The following is a 16,881-nucleotide window of genomic DNA, read 5'->3' on the forward strand; positions in this document are numbered from 1 at the left end:
CCTACTATGGAGACAGGCTGTGGGAGCTGGGGCTGTTCAGGCTGGGGAAGAGAAGGCTCCAGGGAGAGCTCAGAGCAGCCTTCCAGGAGCTGAAGTAGCTCCAGGAGAGCTGGGGAGGGACTTTGGCCAAGGGCTGGGGGAGAGGAGGAGAGGGAATGGGGTGAAGCTTGGGGAGGGCAGCTTGAGACTGGAAACTAGGAAGATTCTTTAGAGTGAGAGGAGGGAGAGCCTGGCACAGGCTGCCCAGGGAGGCTGTGGCTGCCCCCTCCCTGGAAGTGTTCAGGAGCAGGCTGGATGAGGCCTGGAGCAGCCTGGGCTGGTGGGAGGGGTCTCTGCCTATGGGGGGGGTTGGAACTGGATGAGCTGGAAGGTCCCTTCCAACCAAGCCATTCCAGGATCCATTCTATGAAGTCCTGGCTGCTTGGCATCAAAGCCCCAAAGGCTGAACTTCCCTTTGGCTTCTGCCAAGCAGCAGCAGGCAGCATCCTCTGCCTTTGCCAGCTGTCAGCTTGTGCTGCTCTGGGCTGGACCTGCAGGCCAAAAGCCCAAATGGAAACCGATTGAGATTCCCTCCCCCTTTCCCTTTCCCTTTCCTGGTAAGGTAAAGCAAATCAGGCAGGAGAAAGGAGAGGTAAGATCAGGGAAAAAATGGTCTGGAATCTGTTTGGGAGTGAAAAAAGGTAATTTTATCTATCTCTATGTATCAGTAACAGGGCAGGTTCCAAAGGGATAGGGTGAAGGGCAGGGGCAAAGCATCCAAAGGCAGCCCCAGCTGGCACTGGATTCCCTTGGTGCCAGTGGCTGCAGCTCTTCAGGAGGTGTGGATGCAGCAGGGAGCAGCAGGGGGGGGGATGCAGCAGCCCTGGGGAGCCTTCTGTGCAGCAGTGGCTGTGCAGGGGAAAGAGAGAGCAGGAGCAGAGCTCTGCCCTGCCTAGCAAGGCTTGCTGGGCAGGGAGGGGCAGTGGCATAGAGCCCCTTGGAGCCAGGGGACCCCTCCTCCTGGGAGGGGGAAAGCCAAGTCTCTCTCTGCCCAGCCAGAGCAGCTGGGGCTGGGCTCTTTTCAGCCCCCATCAAGGGGGGTGTAACCCTGCAGGGAGGTGCTTGGGCAGGACACAAATCAGCCTCCTGGAAGGAAAGAAAGTTCCTTAGGGGTTTCCATTGGCTGTCTTGCAGGTGATCCTGCACAACAAAGGAGCCATCCATGCCTCCTTCAGCTTGGTCCCTCCAACTACAGCTCTGGGCCCCTGCTTCAGCTTCTCCCCCTGTCAGGGCCTTCTCTTGCCAGATGAGTTCCAAGTCATCCAGGTCTGCTTCTGTCCCCCTGTCCTGGGGCACTTCACAGAGGAATTCAGGTTCAGTGTGGAAGGATCCCCTGAGCCTGTGACCTTGACTGTCAGGTGAGAGGCTGAGTGCAGCCCCCTGTGCTGTGAGAGCAGCTTTGCAGCCTGCCAGCAGCAGTGCAAGCTGCAGGCTCTGCAGTGCTCTGCAGCCAAGCCAAGGCCTCCTCTGCTGTGTCCCCCCAGGGGCTGTGTCTCTGCACCCCCTCTGCGCTTCGATGTCCCTTGCCTGCGCTTCGGGGACGTCTCCTATGGTGAGTGTGGCCTGGCCTTGGAGCACAGCCCGAGGGCTCTGCAGCCCCAGAGTGCAGCCTCAGAGCCTCCAGCACTGGTGGCCCTCCAGAGCAGCCTGCAGGAGGTTCAAGCAGGGCTGCAGGCTGCCTGGGCAGGGCTTTGCCGTCCTGAGGGCACAGAGGCCCAAAGGACTGGCAGAGCAGGGTCTTGTGGGGTCCCTGATGGTCTGATCAGCCCCAGGCTGCCAGTCCTTGGCAGCAGGATGGCTGTGAGAGCCCCAGCAGGGCCCAGGGGCTGGGACTGCAGGAGCAGGGAGTTGAAGCTCTGGCCCAGCCCATAGCTGCTGTGGGTCAATGTTGCCAGGCTTGGAGACCATTTCCCCCCTGAGCTGCAGGGTGAGATGTTGCTTGGTGCTGGGAGGGCCACTGGTTGTCAGTGCCAGGGAATGTGGCCAAGAAAGAGCTCTGCCTCAGGCCCTGGTGTGCTCAGAGCCCTGGGCTCCTTCTCCTTGCCCAGCAGAGGCCCAGCTCTGCTGCCTGAGCACTGAGCTGCAGGTTCTGCTGCTTCAGCTCAGGCTCCCAGAAGGCTTTTCCCTGAGGGGCTCTCAGCTCTGCCTGGGAAGCCAGTTCTGGGCTGACTGAAGAGCTGTGCTCAGCCTGGCCAGGATGCCTCTCTGTTTTCCTCCTGCTGAGGGACTTGGCTAAGAGAAGTGCTGGCCCTTGCTGAGCTGCAGCCTCCCCTCCCTCCATCCCTGCCCTGTCTCTTGGCTTCCTTGTGAGCAGACAAAGCCAGAGGGCTGCCAGCAGGCAGCAGCCTGGGATCCAAGAGGAGAAGAGTCCTCTCCAGCTGCTGGCCTGGAGAAGGCCTTTGCAGCTGCAGGCTCCTGGTGCTTGCTGTGCCCTGCTGGCCACCCTCTGCTGAGAGCAGCCTTGGCCTTCTTGGCCAGGAGGGCCCCTGGCTGCCCGATGGGGAACTTGTTGTCCCCCAGCAGTGCCAGCACAGAGCTGCTTGGCTTCCGCGGCAGCTGCAGCTCAGAGGGAAGAGAGCCAGAGGCCAAGGGCAGCCTGAGCATGTCAGGAGATTGCCTGCAGGAGGCAGAGGAGCTGTGTGCAGAGGTGCAGAGCTGTGTCCTTTCTCCTAGGCTTCCCTCACAGCCTGTTCTGTCGCCTGACCAACACCTCCCTGGTGCCTGTGGCCTTCACCCTCCGTGTGCCCGGGGACGGTGTGGCAGAGCCCAGCGTGCCCAGCACTGCCCAGGTGCTGGACAACTCTCTGCCCTCCTGGAAGAAGAGAGCCAGGAGGTGCCTCAGGCCCTGTGAGTTCACCATCAGCCCTGGCAGAGGCACCATCCCTGCCCTGAGCTTCCAGGACATCCAGGTAGGGAGCAGTGGGGCCAGAGGGGCTTCAGCAGCTGGGGCTGAGGCTGCCCTGCTCTGGGAGAGGGCTTCAGTGCTGCTGGCTGGGAGGGGGAGGCCAGGCAGAGCCCTGCAGCAGGGCTGGGCTGTTGGGAGCTGTGCTGCTCTGGGACTTGCCTTTGGAGCAGCCTTTGGAGCCTGCAGGCAGAAGCTGCAGCTCCTGCCCCCCAGGCTCCAGGCCAGAAGCCACTGCTGAGGCTTTCAGAGCTGCTTAGGCTGATTCCTTGGCCTGCAGCTGGGCAGAGGAAGGCTGAGGGCAGCAGGAGGCTGTTGCAGGGAGAGATGTGGCTGGAGGAAGCAGTTAGCTTCTCTGCCTGCTCTTCTTCCTCCTGTGCTGTGGGCAGGATGAGTTGGATTCCCTGCAGTGCTCTGCAGGGGGACTGCAGAAGCTGTGGTGGCTGTGAGCTGAGCAGGTTCTGCTGGGCCAAGCTTCTGCAGCAGCTTCCCCCTGCACAGCTGCAGTGGTTCTGCTGGAGGCAGCAGCTCTGCCCTGCACTGCTGCTGTTCCCTGGCCATGCAGTGCTGAGTGGCAGCCTGCTGGGGCCTGCATTCCTCTCACCCATGGCCTGGGAGCTGCCACAGGCACTTCTGCAAGCAGCTCTTGCCAGCAGCCTTGTGGTGCTGCCAGGGCCTGTGCTCTGCAGATGGAGCAGCACCAGGGCCAAGGCCTCCCTTGCTTCCCATGGCCTGGGAATGGAAAGGCAGCAGCTGTGGGGGTGCTGAAGTGTTTGGGGCTTTGCTCTCCCCCCAGGTCACCCTGTGCTCCAACACCCAGGGCTTGTATGAGCTGGCTCTGGTGGTGGATGTGGATGGTGTGGGCCAGGAGCTGCTGTCCCTGCCCCTCACAGCCAGGTACCAGCACTTTCCTTGCAGGGTCTCTTGGTGCATCCAGCCCCTTGCATGTGGTTTGCTGGCTCCAGCTCCACAGGAGGAGCCTTGCATCATGAGCTGGTTCTGCCCAGGCAGAGCTGGGAGCAGCAGGGCTTGCAGGCAGCCCCCTGGAGGAGCATCATCCCAGAATGGCCAGGCCTGGCCCTGAGCCTTTTCCTAAAGGACACAGCAATTCTGTGGCTGCTTGGCACTGCCCCTCCCCTGGCACAGCCTGGGGCCATTTCTCTTGTGCTGTCACTCGTTCCTGGGGAGCAGAGCCCAAGCCCCAGCTGGCTCCAGCCTCCTTTCAGGGACATGTGGAGAGCCAGGAGGGCTCTGCTCTGCCTCCTTTGCTGCAGGCTAAACGCCGCCAGTTGCTCCCAGCAGCTCTGCTCCTGTCCAGCCCTGTTCTCCAGACCCTTCCCCAGCTGTGTTGCCCTTCTCTGGACCCGCTCCAGCCCCTCAAGGCCCTTCTTGGAGGGGCCCTAAACTGCTGCCAGGATGTGAGGGGTGGCCTCAGCAGTGCTGAGCCCAGGGGGCCGATCCCTGCCCTGCTCCTGCTGGCCACGGGGTTGCTGATCCAGGCCAGGCTGCTGGTGGCAATTTGCAGCCACTCTGCTCTAGGCAGCTGTGTCCTGCTCCCTTCCATGCCACATGAGGGGTCAAGCAGCCTCTCCTCTGCCAGTGTCTCCATTGCCTCTGGCCCTCTCTCTGCCCAGGTGTGTGGTTCCTGCTCTGCGAGTGCCCAAGCCCGTGGTGACCTTCGGCCGCTGCTACCTGCAGCTCCCTGCCCAGCAGCTGCTGCCCCTGGTGAACGACAGCGACCTGCCAGGCTGCTATGCACTGCTGCCTCAGGTTGGCATCACCCCCACCCACCTCCTGCCCCCAGGGCTCAGCCAGGCTGTGCTGGGGAGAAAAGGCCTTTGGGAGAGAGAGACCTTGATGCTTTCCAGTCCATCCTACAGGTTTGCTGGGAACAGGAACCCACTGTCTTGGTCTGGAGAGGGAAAGAGCCTCAGTTCTTGTGAATATTCCTGTGTTAGGAAATTAGAGGCACAGAGGAGGCCAAAATAGCAACAGCTAGGCTATGTAGTACACAAATAAAGTGGATGGATCAGAAGGGGAGAGAGAGAGAAAATAGGGAGAGAGAGAAGAGGAATTCTATTGGCACCCCCCTCACCCCCCAAGACAGTTTGGGTCTGTGGAGGAAGGGTGCTGCAGCTTTGGCTGTAGAGGAGAGGTCATTGCTGTCCTCTGAGCAGCCTCTTCAGCTCCATGAGTTGTAGCAGGCACAACTTAGGACATGGAGAGAGGGTTCCTTTTGGTCTGCTTCTTCCAGGGTCTCTGTCATTTTCCCTCTCCTGGTATGCTCTCCGTTTTCCTTCAGAGCAGCATTGTCCTGCCTGCTGCCTTGGCCTCCTCCTGCCTTGGCCTCCTCCTGCCTTGGCCTCCTCCTGCCTTGGCCTCCTCCTGCCTTGGCCTTCTCCTGTCTTTCCCTCCTCCTGCCTTGGCCTTCTCCTGAGCCAGTAGTTGCTCAGATCTGTTGCACAGCTTTTCAGAGGTGTGTGTTCCAGAGAGCAGGGATAGCAGTGGCCTCTGCCCGTTTCCAGGACAGCTGCAGTCTGCTTATCTCTGCACCTTCCTGAGAGGCATCCCAGTGGCTGCTCCCAATACACATCAGCTATTGCCTGGGCAAGCAGCAAAGGTGATTTTACCTTTGTTGAGTCCCATCAAGAGAGCCAAGATTCAGTCTCTCTCAGCTGCCCAAATGTAAGCTCAGGAAGCAGGGAAATGGGAACCTTCCTGAGGATCAACTTTAGGCAGCAATTGAGACAAGTGTAGGCAGCTCTTTGGGAAGCAGTTTGCGCTCTGGCTCTGGGGTGCTGTCCTGCAGGAGAACTCAGAGGGTGGTGAGAAGCTGCTCTGCCAGCCCAAGCAGGGAGAGTTGTGAGTGCAGCAGCTTTGGGACCCCCTGAGGATGCTGAGGCCATCCAAGTCTTGCCTTTCATTCTGTGCCTTCCTGCCAGGGATTTCAAACTCTTTGTGAGTTGCTGCTGTGGACACCTTAAGGGTTGACATTTTTCTACAAGTTCCCTCTGCAGTAACCTTTGATTGCCAGGATCAACCCAGGCTGGAGAGCAGCCCTATGGAGAAGCCCCTGAGGATACTGAGGGCTGCCAAGCTGCTCCTGGGCTGGCATTGTGCAGTACCAGCCCAGAGCCAGCTGTGCCCTGGGCTGGTCCCCAGCAGTGGGCAGCAGGGGCAGGGAGGAGGTTCTGCCCCTCTGCTGAGACCCCCCCCTGCAGTGCTGGGGCAGCTCTGGAGTCCTCAGCACATTCAGGGACTGGCTGGAGGAGGCCACAGCAATGCTGGGAGGCCTGGAAGCCCTCTGCTGTGAGGCCAGGCTGGGAGAGTTGGGGCTGTTGAGCCTGGAGAGGAGAAGGCTCCAGGGAGAGCTTCTGGTGGCTTTTCAGAGCCTGTTGGGAGAGGGGATGGCTTGAACTAAGAGAGGGAGATGTAGACTGGATAAGAGGAAGACATTTTTTCACTCTGAAGGGGGTGAGAGCCTGCCCAGGGTGCCCAGGGAGGTGAGAGATGCCCCTCCCTGGAACCTTTCCAGGCCAGGCTGTCAGGGGTGCTGAGCAGTCTGCTCCAGTTGCAGCTGTCCCTGCTCAGTGCAGGGGGCTTGGACTGGAGGAGCTTGAAAGATCCCTTTCAGCCCAGCCCCTTCTGTGCCCCTGCCCCTTCCAGAAGCACCAGGAGGATGCTGCTGTGCTGTACTCCAGCCCCGTGCCCTGTGGGATCATTCAGCCTCACAGCTCCGTGGAGGTGCCACTGAGCCTGGAGGCCCAGGTGCCAGGAGAGCAGCACACTCCTGCCCGTGTGGCCGTCTTTGGGCGTGCAGGACACCCCCTGGTGAGTGCTGGAGGGGCCTGCTCCGTGCCACAGGGCTTGCTGGAGCCTGAGGTGTACAGGGCTTCTTGCAGGGCAAAGGGGGCTTGTACCACAGGGATCCCTGGCACTGGGTGAGGGGGAGAGGAGAGGCAGCGTGGTGCCCTCTGGGAGGGTGATCAGAGTGTGTGCCACAGCAGTGCCCTGGGGACAGGGCAGATGGGGGAAGGAGCCAGCACTGTCCCTGCCTCTCCTCCTCTGCTCTTAGGAGAGGAGCAGCAACTGCTGCTGCCTTGGGGGTCTTGGGGAGGAGCAGCCAGGGACAGCCCAGAGTGCTGCTGAAGCAAAGGCTGGCTCTGGAATGAGTGAGAAGGTGCTGCAGCAAAGGCATCCAGGTGCCACCTCCAGTGCTCTTTGCTGCTTCTGCAAGAACACTGCTTTGGCTCAAGAGACCAAAAGGCTGCTGGAGTGCTGCCATCAGCTCTGTTCCTCAGGTGGTGCCAGGATTACCCCAGAGCACAAAGCAGAGCAGCAGCTTCCATGATCTCTCCTCTGCAGAGCCAGCTTGGTGCCAGCTAGGGCTGCTGGTCAAGGGGTAGCTTTGGGAGTGTTCCAAAAGCTGCTGCCCAAGCCTGGCTGTGCAGCAGCAGAAGCCAGGGAGAGTGGTTTGGGGCAAGGCTGAGCAGCAGCAGGGCTGGGAGCAGGCACAGGGCAGAGGAAGGAGAGCTGCTGGAGAGACTGCAGCCTGGGCAGGCTGCTTTCTTTCCCCCTGACAACAGCAGCTTGTGGCTTTCAGCTGGGGTCCCTCCAGAGCCCACCCTTGCTGCAGGCCTCCTGCTTCAGGCTTCCAACACTGCCAACTTCCAGCAGGCAGAGCTCTCCCCCATCCAGGAGCAGCCTCAGAGCTGTCTGACCCTTGCCAGCTTTCCCCATGGTGTTTTTCCTCTCTCCTCCCTGGAGCAGAAGGTCTCTTTGGTGAGCACTGGAGAGGGCCCAGTTGTCTCTGTGCAGCCCAGCCAGCTCGATTTTGGCAGCATCCAAGTTCTGCAGGAGGCCTCCCGGTGTCTGCAGCTCTGCAATCAGAGCCCCATCCCTGCAGCCTTCCAGGCAGAGGTGGTGAGTATCTGGAGAGGCTTCCAGTGGCAATGGCTGCTCTGTGGCCACCCGGGGCTCAGTTCTCCTCTGGAGCCTTTCCAGCTGGCTGCCTGAGAGAGCAAGCAAGATCTTCCACCCCCAGGTGGCCAGAGGAGCCTGGCTGTGGGGGCAGGTTCAGCTGGGGCAGCCCTCAGGAGCCCAGAGCTTGAGGAGATGTTTGAGCAGCAGTGAGCCTGGAGCCTGTTGCCAAGCTCTCCCTTTCCTTTGTGGAAGGTCTCTGGCTGTGAGAGTCATGGGTTTGGAGCTCTGGGATCACAGAATGCCTTGGGTTGGAAAAGACCTTTCAGATCCTCCAGGCCAAGCCTCAGCCCAGCACTGCCAGCTCAGCACTGAACCGTGGCCCTCAGCACCACAGCTCCAAGGCTTTGAAACCCCTCCAGGGATGGGGACTCTACCCCTGCCTAGGGCAGCCTGGGCCAGGCCTTGGCAGCCCTCAAGGGAAGGAATTGTTGCTCATGGCCACCCTCAACCTGCCCTGGTGCAACTGGAGGCCATTGCCTCTTGTCCTGTCGCTTGTACCTGGGAGGAGAGACTGAACCCCACCTGGCTCCAGCCTCCTTTCAGGGAGGTGTAGAGAGCCAGAAGGTCTCCCCTCAGCCTCCTTTTCTCCAGGCTGAGCAATGCCAGGTCCTTCAGCTTTGAACTGAGGACAGGGCTTTGAGCAAGCTGCTTTAGTTGAAGCTGTCCCTGCCCAGGTCAGGGGCTTGGAACTAGTTGAAGGTCCCTTCCATGCCAAAGCATTCTGTGACTCTCTGATCTTCTCCCTGGGATTTGCTGGAGGAAAGTCAACTTCTTGCAGCTTGTCAGTACTTCAAGAGGCCTCTAAGAAAGCTGGGGACAGACTTTTGACTAGGACTTGTAGTGAGAGGCCAAGAGGGCTAGTTGGAAACTCCAAGAGGGAGATTTCTAGCAGCTGTCCTGTGAGAGCTCAGTGCTGCCAGGCTGGAAACTCCAGCTGCCTTCCCCTGGCTCCTGCCCAATGCAATGTGCTTGGCTCGTGCCCAGCCTGCCAGCACATTGCTGCCTCCTGTTCCAAAGGGCAAAACCTCTCCAGGGATGCTGCAGGGTTTGGGCTGAGCAGGGCCTGTTGTCCCAAGCACAGCCCTGAAATGTGGAGCATGTCCCACTGCCCCCACGCTGGAGCCTTGGGAGCTGCAGATCTGCATGCCAGTGCATGTCCTGCTGGCCAGGGAGCACTCCCTGCAAGGAGGCTGGAGGAGGAAACAACCTTCTCTTGAGGCCGAGTGTCTCTGGGGCTGGTGAGGTGGTGGCTAATGAGGGGAGTCTGTGAGAGGAGGGTGGCACAGGGGGGGTGTCAGCTCCTGCAGAGGTGCTGCTTGCAGCCCCCCTAGCTCAGCTGCAGGCAAAGGAAGCCCTTCTGGTTTGTTGCCCTCACATCCTTGCTCCTCCAGCCCACAAGGGACCGAGGGCTGTGGCTCCTGGCCTCAGCTGGGCTCTGCCTTGTCTTGCAGTCTGGCAGAGGCTGGTGCTGGAGGGTTGAGCCCAGCCGAGGAGTGATCCCCGCCGAGGGCCAGGTGTCTGTGTCTGTCACAGCCCAGCTGGACGACACGGGGCAGTTCCAGGCCGAGGTGCAGCTGCTGGTGGAGCACAGCCGTGGCTACGGCATCCCCGTGCGGGCGCTCGGCGTCGGCAGCACCATCGTCCTCGACAGGCCCTTGGCTCCGCAGCTCAGCCTGGGCACTCGCTTCAGGTAGGTGTCCCTCAGCTCCTGCTGCTGCCGGGGGCTCAGCCAGGAGAAGCTCCTGGCTCTTCCAGGGCAGCCCCAGGGCTTCTTCAGGCTGAAGCCCAGCAGGAGCAGGGCAGGGCTTGTGCCCTGTGCTGGGCACCGCTGAGGATACAGTCGGAGCCCTGGGCTCAGGTTTGGGCTCCTCGCTCCAGGAAGGGCAGTGAGGGGCTGGAGCGTGTCCAGGGCAGGGCAAGAAAGCTGGGGAAGGCTCTGGAGAACAGGGCTGGGGAGGAGCAGCTGAGGGAACTGGGGGTGAAGAGGAGGCTGAGGGGAGACCTCAGTGCTGTCTACAAGAGCCTGGAAGGAGGCTGGAGCCAGGTGGGGGTTGGGCTCTTCTCCCAAGGAACAAGGGATAGGAGGAGAGAAGATGGCCTCAGGGTGCTCCAGGGGAGGTTTAGGTTGGACATGAGGAACAAATTCTTCCCCTAAGGGACAAGGCCTGGCCCAGGCTGCCCAGGGCAGTGCTGGAGTCCCCATCCCTGGAGGGGTTTCCTGGAGCAAAGGGTGGCCATGTCTGCCCAGCTGCACTTGGGCTTTCTTTCCAGGAAGGAACTTCCATTCCCATGGGACATTCCCTTGGGTTTCTGTCTGGCTCTGGTTGTTCATCTCTGGCTGTGGCTCTGTTTCCTCAGCAGCCAGAGCTGGGCTGGCTGCCCTGCTCCTCTCAGCCACACTCCTGCTGATCCATGTTCTTAGGCTCAGTGCTCTGTCTCAAACACAAGCCCAGCTGCTCTGGTCAGCAGAGGCTGATGAGGGTTGGATGCTTCCTAAAGGATGGAGGCATGAAAGGGATGCCAGGGCCCCCCACCAGCGAAGCCAGTGGTGCCCTGACCACCAGATAGGATCCTAGAATGGTTTGGTTTGGAAGGGATCATCTGGTTCCAACCCTCCTGCCACGGGCGGGCCCTGAGGAGTCCACACCCTGCAGCTCCCCGCTGGCATCTGCAGAGGAAGCCAACTGAGGCAGCAGCTGCCCAGGGGAAGCTGCAGTGGCCTGGAGCTGTTCCTCCATCTGCTTAGTATCACAGGATCAGTCAGGGTTGGAAAGGACCACAAGGATCAGCCAGTTCCAACCCCCTGCCATGGGCAGGGACACCCCACACTAGATCAGCCTGGCCAGAGCCTCAGCCAGCCTGGCCTTAAACACCTCCAGGGACAGGGCCCCAACCACCTCCCTGCACAACCCATTCCAGGGCTTCACCACTCTCATGGGGAAGAACTTCCTCCTCCCCTCCAGCCTGAATCTCCCCACCTCCAGCTTCATTCCATTCCCCCTAGTCCTAGCACTGCCTGAGATCCTGAGCAGTCCCTCCCCAGCCTTCCTGTAGCCCCTTTCAGATCCTGGAAGGCCACAATGAGGTCACCTGGGAGCCTTCTCTTCTGCAGACTGAACAGCCCCAACTCCTTCAGTCTGTCCCCATAGGAGAGGTGCTCCAGCCCTCTGCTCATCCTCGTGGCCCTTCCCTGGACACCTTCCAGCACCTCCAGATCCCTCTTGTCATAGGGGCTTGCAGCCAGGTCAGGCCAGCTCAGGGTCTGATCCAGCCTGACCCTCAGGCAGCCCTTTGCTAAAACTCTGCTGAGTGTGAAGCAGCAGGGGCTGGTGCTGCTCTGCCCACAGCAGCTGAGAGGATGTGCTTCAGGAAGCTTTCCCTGGCTGGGCACAACCAGAGCTGCTGCTGGGTGGGGAGAAGCTCAGGGGTAGGCAAGGGCTGGCTCCCGCTGAAGGTTTGAGCTAGGTCAGCAGTTCAGAGGTGGTTCCATTGCCAGCTGTGTGGTCAGACAGCAGCAGCAGCAGCTGGGTGAGTGCTGGGCAGTAGCAGCTCTCCTGATCTTTTCCATCTCTGCTCCTCTTGCAGCCTGGCTCCCTGCTGTTACAGCTTCAGGGTCACCAACCGAGGCCGCCGCACCCAGCGGCTCCGCTGGACCGTGGGAGGTTGCTCCCCGCCTGGCCAGCGCCGTTGGCTGCCTTCCCTCAGCAGCACCAAGGGCAAAGCTTCCTCCCAGGGCCCCCCTGCTGCCTGCCCTGTGTTTCAGCTTCGGCCCAAGAGGATGGAGCTGAGGCCAGGCCAAACGATGGAGGTGATGCTGGAAGGCTTCTCCAGCACTCCCCAGGTGAGGTCCCTCACAAGGGCTGAGCCTTCCCCATCAGATCACCTCCCCTGGGACTTGTCCTGCAGCCCCCTGGCACTGGCCTGAGAATGTGAGCAAGAGAGTGTTTGAAGGCCACAGGTTCCCCCTGGCAGAGTCCTCTGCTTTCCTTGCTGGCCACCATCAGTGGCTGGGGCTGCTCTGTGTTCCATCCTGCAGCACTTGCTGCTACCAAAGCAGGGGCTGAAGGCAGCTGCTGCTGTGGCAGGTGCCAAGGTGCCAGGTGCTGAGGCAGGAGGGAAGGGCAGAGAGAAGAAGTGACTCACAGCCTGGGAGCAGAGGCAGAAAGGAAGGCAGGAGGGCAGGTTTCCTGTGTCTGGGGGAAGCCAGCAGGGCAGGCAGTGGCTGGAGCTGCAGCATTTCTCCTCTGCAGACAAAGATGGGCAGAGGCCTTGTCTGGCACCAAGTGCTGGAGGAGAGGAAGGAGCCCAGTGCCAGCTCTGCTGATCAGGGATGTTCATCCCCATGGCACCACTGCAACTGGCAGCTTAACTTGCTTTCCTGGGAACAGTGACACTTGCCCCAGGCTCCCAGCCAGCCCTGCTGTGCCAAGGGCAGCCAGGTCTTGCCAGCACCCTTGGATGGGTCGCTGGGCCTCCTCCTGCCTGGAGCCTTCTGCCAGGGGAATGCAGCTCTGCAGAGGAGCTGCAGCCTGATGTGCACTGCTGAGCTCCAGCAGCACAGAGGTTGAAGTGGAGAGGGCTTGGACTGGATGACCTTGAATGGTCCCTGCCAAGCCAAGGCAAGCCATGAGATGATTCTCTGTGGAACAGCTCTAGAGGAAGCTCCTGCTGATGTTCATGTTTTGAAGGGTGTTCTAAAGGCTTGCCTCAAGAGTGGCTTGAAGAAGACTTCGTTGCTCACCTGGGTGGCTGTATTGGGGCTGTCCCCATGCAGTTCTGAGCCCAAAGGTTTTGCTGAGGAGGAGCAAAAGGCACCAAGCTGTTGAGTGCAGTGGTGAGAATGTCTCCCTGGAAAGCTGGCAGGGGCTCTGTGCAGCCAGCTGTGCCTGCCTGGCCCTGCAGTCAGAGCCAAGAGCTCTGGGAGGAGTTGGGTTGTGGTGCTGTAGCAGAGGAAAGAGCGAGCAGTGGAGAAGTGATCCCAGGAGCTGTCCAGAGCAAGGCTTGGCTGTGAGCCCATCCAGCTTGAGAGAGGACTTTGCTGGGACATGCAAGGCAGCTCTGTCCTGGGGAGGTCTCTTTTCAAAGCAGCTCTGGGAAGGAGGGCAGGAGGCATCCTAGTGGGGAGTGATCCCTCCTTGACCTGAAGGCATCTGCCTGTGGGGGGGTTCCTGTGGGTCACAGAATCCCAGCATGGGGGAGGTTGGAAGGGACCTCTGGGGATCAGCCAGCCCAATCCCCCTGCTACAGCAGGGGCACCCACAGCAGGTTGGCCAGGTTGCCAGTGTCCAGGGGGTGTTTGGAGTCTCTGCAGAGAAGGAGACTCCACAACCTCTCTGGGCAGGCTGCTCCAGGCCTCAGAACCCTCGCTGAGAAGACTTTTCTCTTCCTGCTCAGATGGAGCTTCCTGGCTTCCAGTTTGTGCCCCTTGTCCTGTCACAGGCTCCATCCTCTTGCCCCTCACCCTTTAGCTCTTGCTGAGCATGAAGAAGATCTGCTCTGGGGCTGCTCTTCTTTTTGAGGGGGTTGGACTAGAAGACCTTTGGAGGTCCCTTCCAGCTCAGAGCCTTCTGTGCTTCTGTGTGATTCTGTGATGCTCCAGGCTCAGCAGCTCCAGCTCTCAGCCTTTCCTCCTCAGAGAGGTGCTCCAGGCTCCTCAGCATCTTTGTAGTCTTCACTGGGCTCTCTTCAGTAGTTCCCTGACTACTTTGAACTGGGCAGCCCCAAACTGGACCCAGCTGTGGCCTCAGCAGGGCAGGATGGAGGGGGAGGAGAGCCTGCTGGCCACAGTCTCCTTCAGGAATCCTCTTGGCCTTCTTGGACACAAGGGCAGCTTGCTGGCTCGTGGGCAACTTGCTCTCCAGCAGCACTCCCAGGTCCCTGTCTGCAGAGCTGCAAGCTCCCAGCAGGCCAAGGCCTCAGCTGTGCTGGGGCAGGGGTTGTTCCTCCTCAGGAATCATTTCCACTGAGCTTCCAAGGCAGAGCTGACTGCCCTTGGCCTTTCTGTCTCCTGTTTTTCTGCCCAGTTCCATCTCCATCTTCATTCCATCAGCTCCTCCAGCTTTCTGTAGCACTGTGCTCAGCACTGGGGCACATCAAAGGAAGAACCCTTTGGGGCAGGGATTGTCCCTGGCAGCACAAGCCTCCCCAGAGCTGTTTGTGGCTGTTGGCTGCAGCCTGATGGCCACTGGAGTGCAGGAGAAAGGGGATGCAGCACAAGCTGTGGAGGGCAAGGGGAAACCAGCAGTGAGGGGGGCAGTGGCAGGGCCGTGGCTGGTGGCTGGCAGAGGCAGGCTGTCCTCTGGCCACCCTGCTGGCAGCCCCCATGTGCCCTGTGGCTTCTCCTGCAGGCGGTGAGGGAGCAGCTGCTGTGCCAGGCCGCGGTGGGCAGCGAGCCCAGGAGCACCCAGATCCTGCAGGTGGAGCTCAGCTGCCAATTCATTGCTCCTGCCCTGCAGATGTCCTCCACAGCAATCACTTTCCAGGTGGAGAAGGTGAGTGTCTGGCTGGCATCCTGGCCCTGGACCTGCTGGCTGGAAGCTGTGGCTGTGCTTGGCTTCAAAGGAGGAGGGAAGAGAGCTGCTCTGAGTCCCCAGGGCTTTGGCTGTTGACTGCAGCAGGACCAAGCTTTTGCTGTTAGCACTGAGCTCATTCTTTGCTGCCCTGGGGCTGGCAACAGCCTCAGCAGCACTGCTTTGCTCTTGTTGGTGTGGCACCACTGAGGAGAGTGGCCCCAAGCTCTTGTCCCCCACCCTTTAGCTCTTGCTGAGCACTGAGCAGATCCCCTCTGGGGCTGCTCTTCTCCAGGATCAAGAGCCCCAGGGCTCTCAGCTCCTCCCAGAGCTGCTCCAGGCCCCTGAGCATCTTGGCACTGTAGCAGGGGCAGCAGGAGCCTGGAGGTTGCTGGCTGGCTGTGCATACTCAAAGCCAGCCTTAGGCTCCTGCAGGCTCTCTGCTGCATCCTGCTTGCTTGTCTCCTCTGCCCAGCACCCCTGGCCTTAGGAGGCTCCTAGAGGCATGAGTGTAGGTGACTGGAACTCCTCTTGTGCTGCTGTCCCCAGGAGAGGACAGGCCACTGCAATCAGATGGGCTGGATCTCTTAGCAGCAGCTGCCTCCTCTCAGGGGCCTGTTCCCTGCACATTCCTGAGGCTGTTCCCCCTGGGCAATGCTGTGGTTTGCAGCCAGCAGCAGCATCTGCTGTGCTTGGAGAAAGCCCTTCCAGAAGGGGAGAAACCTATCCAAAGAGTCCAGAGGAGCTGTTGGGAGCTCTGGGGGCTGAAGGCTTTGGAAAGGCAGCGGGTGGGGAAGGAGGGCCCTGGGCACTTGGGGGTGAGTGATGCTTCTCTCCTGTGCTTGCAGCAAGCAGGGGATGTCCTAACTCCTCTGGCCCAGCCTCTGTCTCTGAAGAACATCTGCCCCCTGCCCCTCAGCATGGTCCTGGCCTTAGGGCAGCCCTTCTCTCTCTGTGATGTGGAGCAGCAGCCCCTGCCTGCAGATGCTCAGGTGAGCAGCCCTGGGCCTTGCTGCTGCTGGAGTGTGAAGAGGGAGCAGTGTGGTGGTGTGCTCCTGCTGGGAGGGCCTCCAGGAGAGAAGCTTCTGCAGAGCCAGCAGTGAGCCTGAGCTGAACCAGGGTGGAAATGAGTTTGCTGGAGGAAACAAGGCATCATCTGGCTGGGGAAGAGAGCCATGGGATGGTTTGGGCTGGAAGAGACCTTTCAGATCATCAAGGCCAACTGTGAGCTTCTCACTGCCAGCTCACTGCTAGATCATGGCCCTCAGCAGCAGATCTCCATGCCTTTGCACTCCCTCCAGGGATGGGGACTCCCCACTGCCCTGGGCAGGCCTGGGCTAGGCCTTGACAGCCCTTGTGAGGAAGAAATTGTTCCTCGTGTCCAACCTAAACCTCCCCAGGGGCAGCTTGAGGCCCTTTCCTCTTGCCCTGTGGCTTGTTCCTTGCTTGCTCCTTGCTCCAACCTCCTTCAGAGTCCTGGCTCTAGGAGATGAAGAGAAGGGATCAAACAACTTGTGGGCAAGCCATCTAGTGAAGCTGTCTGCTGGAAGCCATCCCAGCAGCCCTCCTCAGCTGTCTGTCTGCTCCTCAGGAGCAGCTTGCTGCCTTCAAGGGCAGCCCTGCCTTTGAGAAGGCTGAGGGTGCTCCTCCAGCCACTGCCTGCCCCCTGTGCCAGCGGCAGGTGCTGGGCACAGGCTCTGCCAGGCACGTGGTGATGTGGGCATGGGCACCACTCCTGTGCAGCCCTGGCAGGGGGGTTGGACTGATGACCTTTTGAGGCCCCTTCCAAGTCCTAACCTTCTGTGCTTCTGTGCCGGTGCTCAGCCCTGCCAGGCCCAGGCTGCAGTGCTGGGAGGAGCAGAGAGTGCAAACGGCCTTGGCCTGCCAGGGTGCTGCTCTGGGGGGGGCTTTGGTGCCTCTGCAGAAGCCTGAGCTGGGCTGGGCCAGCAGTGGGGTGGGGCTGGCACAGGCAGGCCCTGCTGGAGCCACACTTGGGGCACTGCCATGGTTGTGAGCCCTGGGGATGGCCTCCCACGGGTGCTGGATGCTCTTCCTCTCCTTGCAGCCCATGAAGCTGGAGGCAGGGCAGGAACTTCCCCTCTGCATCAGCTTTAACCCTGCTCATGAAGAGGGTTTGCACTCCTGGCAAGTGGAGCAGGCTCTGAGGATCCAGTTCCTGGAGCACCCTCATGAGGAGCAGGTCCTGCTGCGGGGAGAAGTCTGCTGCCCCAGCCTGCACTTCCAGAGCATGGCTGTGGACTTTGGCTGCATCCTGAATGACACTGGAGCTGTGCAGAGCCTGGAGATGACCAACTGCAGCCAGCTGCCTGTCTCCTACTGCTGGCAGCTGCTGCCAGCCAGCCAGGGCAGCCAGCTGAGGTATGGCCACCTCTGCCCTCTCCTTGCAGCTCTTCTGCTTCCTGCTGTCCTGCTTGTGCTTTGCAGAGA

General features: G+C 60.4%; 1 protein-coding gene across 1 annotated transcript in view; it reads left to right on the forward strand.

Annotated features, from left to right (window-relative positions):
• The window catches only part of LOC137458158 (hydrocephalus-inducing protein homolog), a 65,926-nt gene that overhangs the window by 11,151 nt on the left and 37,894 nt on the right, over nucleotides 1-16,881 (forward strand). The window contains exons 10-18 of the mRNA XM_068169844.1: nucleotides 1,174-1,397; nucleotides 1,524-1,591; nucleotides 2,713-2,948; nucleotides 3,738-3,838; nucleotides 4,576-4,711; nucleotides 6,608-6,772; nucleotides 7,712-7,864; nucleotides 9,376-9,614; nucleotides 11,510-11,837. Of these exons, the coding sequence (XP_068025945.1) occupies nucleotides 1,174-1,397; nucleotides 1,524-1,591; nucleotides 2,713-2,948; nucleotides 3,738-3,838; nucleotides 4,576-4,711; nucleotides 6,608-6,772; nucleotides 7,712-7,864; nucleotides 9,376-9,614; nucleotides 11,510-11,837 (1,650 nt within the window). The remainder of the gene's footprint in view (nucleotides 1-1,173; nucleotides 1,398-1,523; nucleotides 1,592-2,712; nucleotides 2,949-3,737; nucleotides 3,839-4,575; nucleotides 4,712-6,607; nucleotides 6,773-7,711; nucleotides 7,865-9,375; nucleotides 9,615-11,509; nucleotides 11,838-16,881) is intronic.

Source organism: Melanerpes formicivorus, unplaced genomic scaffold, assembly GCF_026170545.1.
Source record: "Melanerpes formicivorus ecotype bairdi unplaced genomic scaffold, bMelFor1.0.p_v2 SCAF_228, whole genome shotgun sequence".
Lineage (NCBI taxonomy): Eukaryota > Metazoa > Chordata > Aves > Piciformes > Picidae > Melanerpes > Melanerpes formicivorus.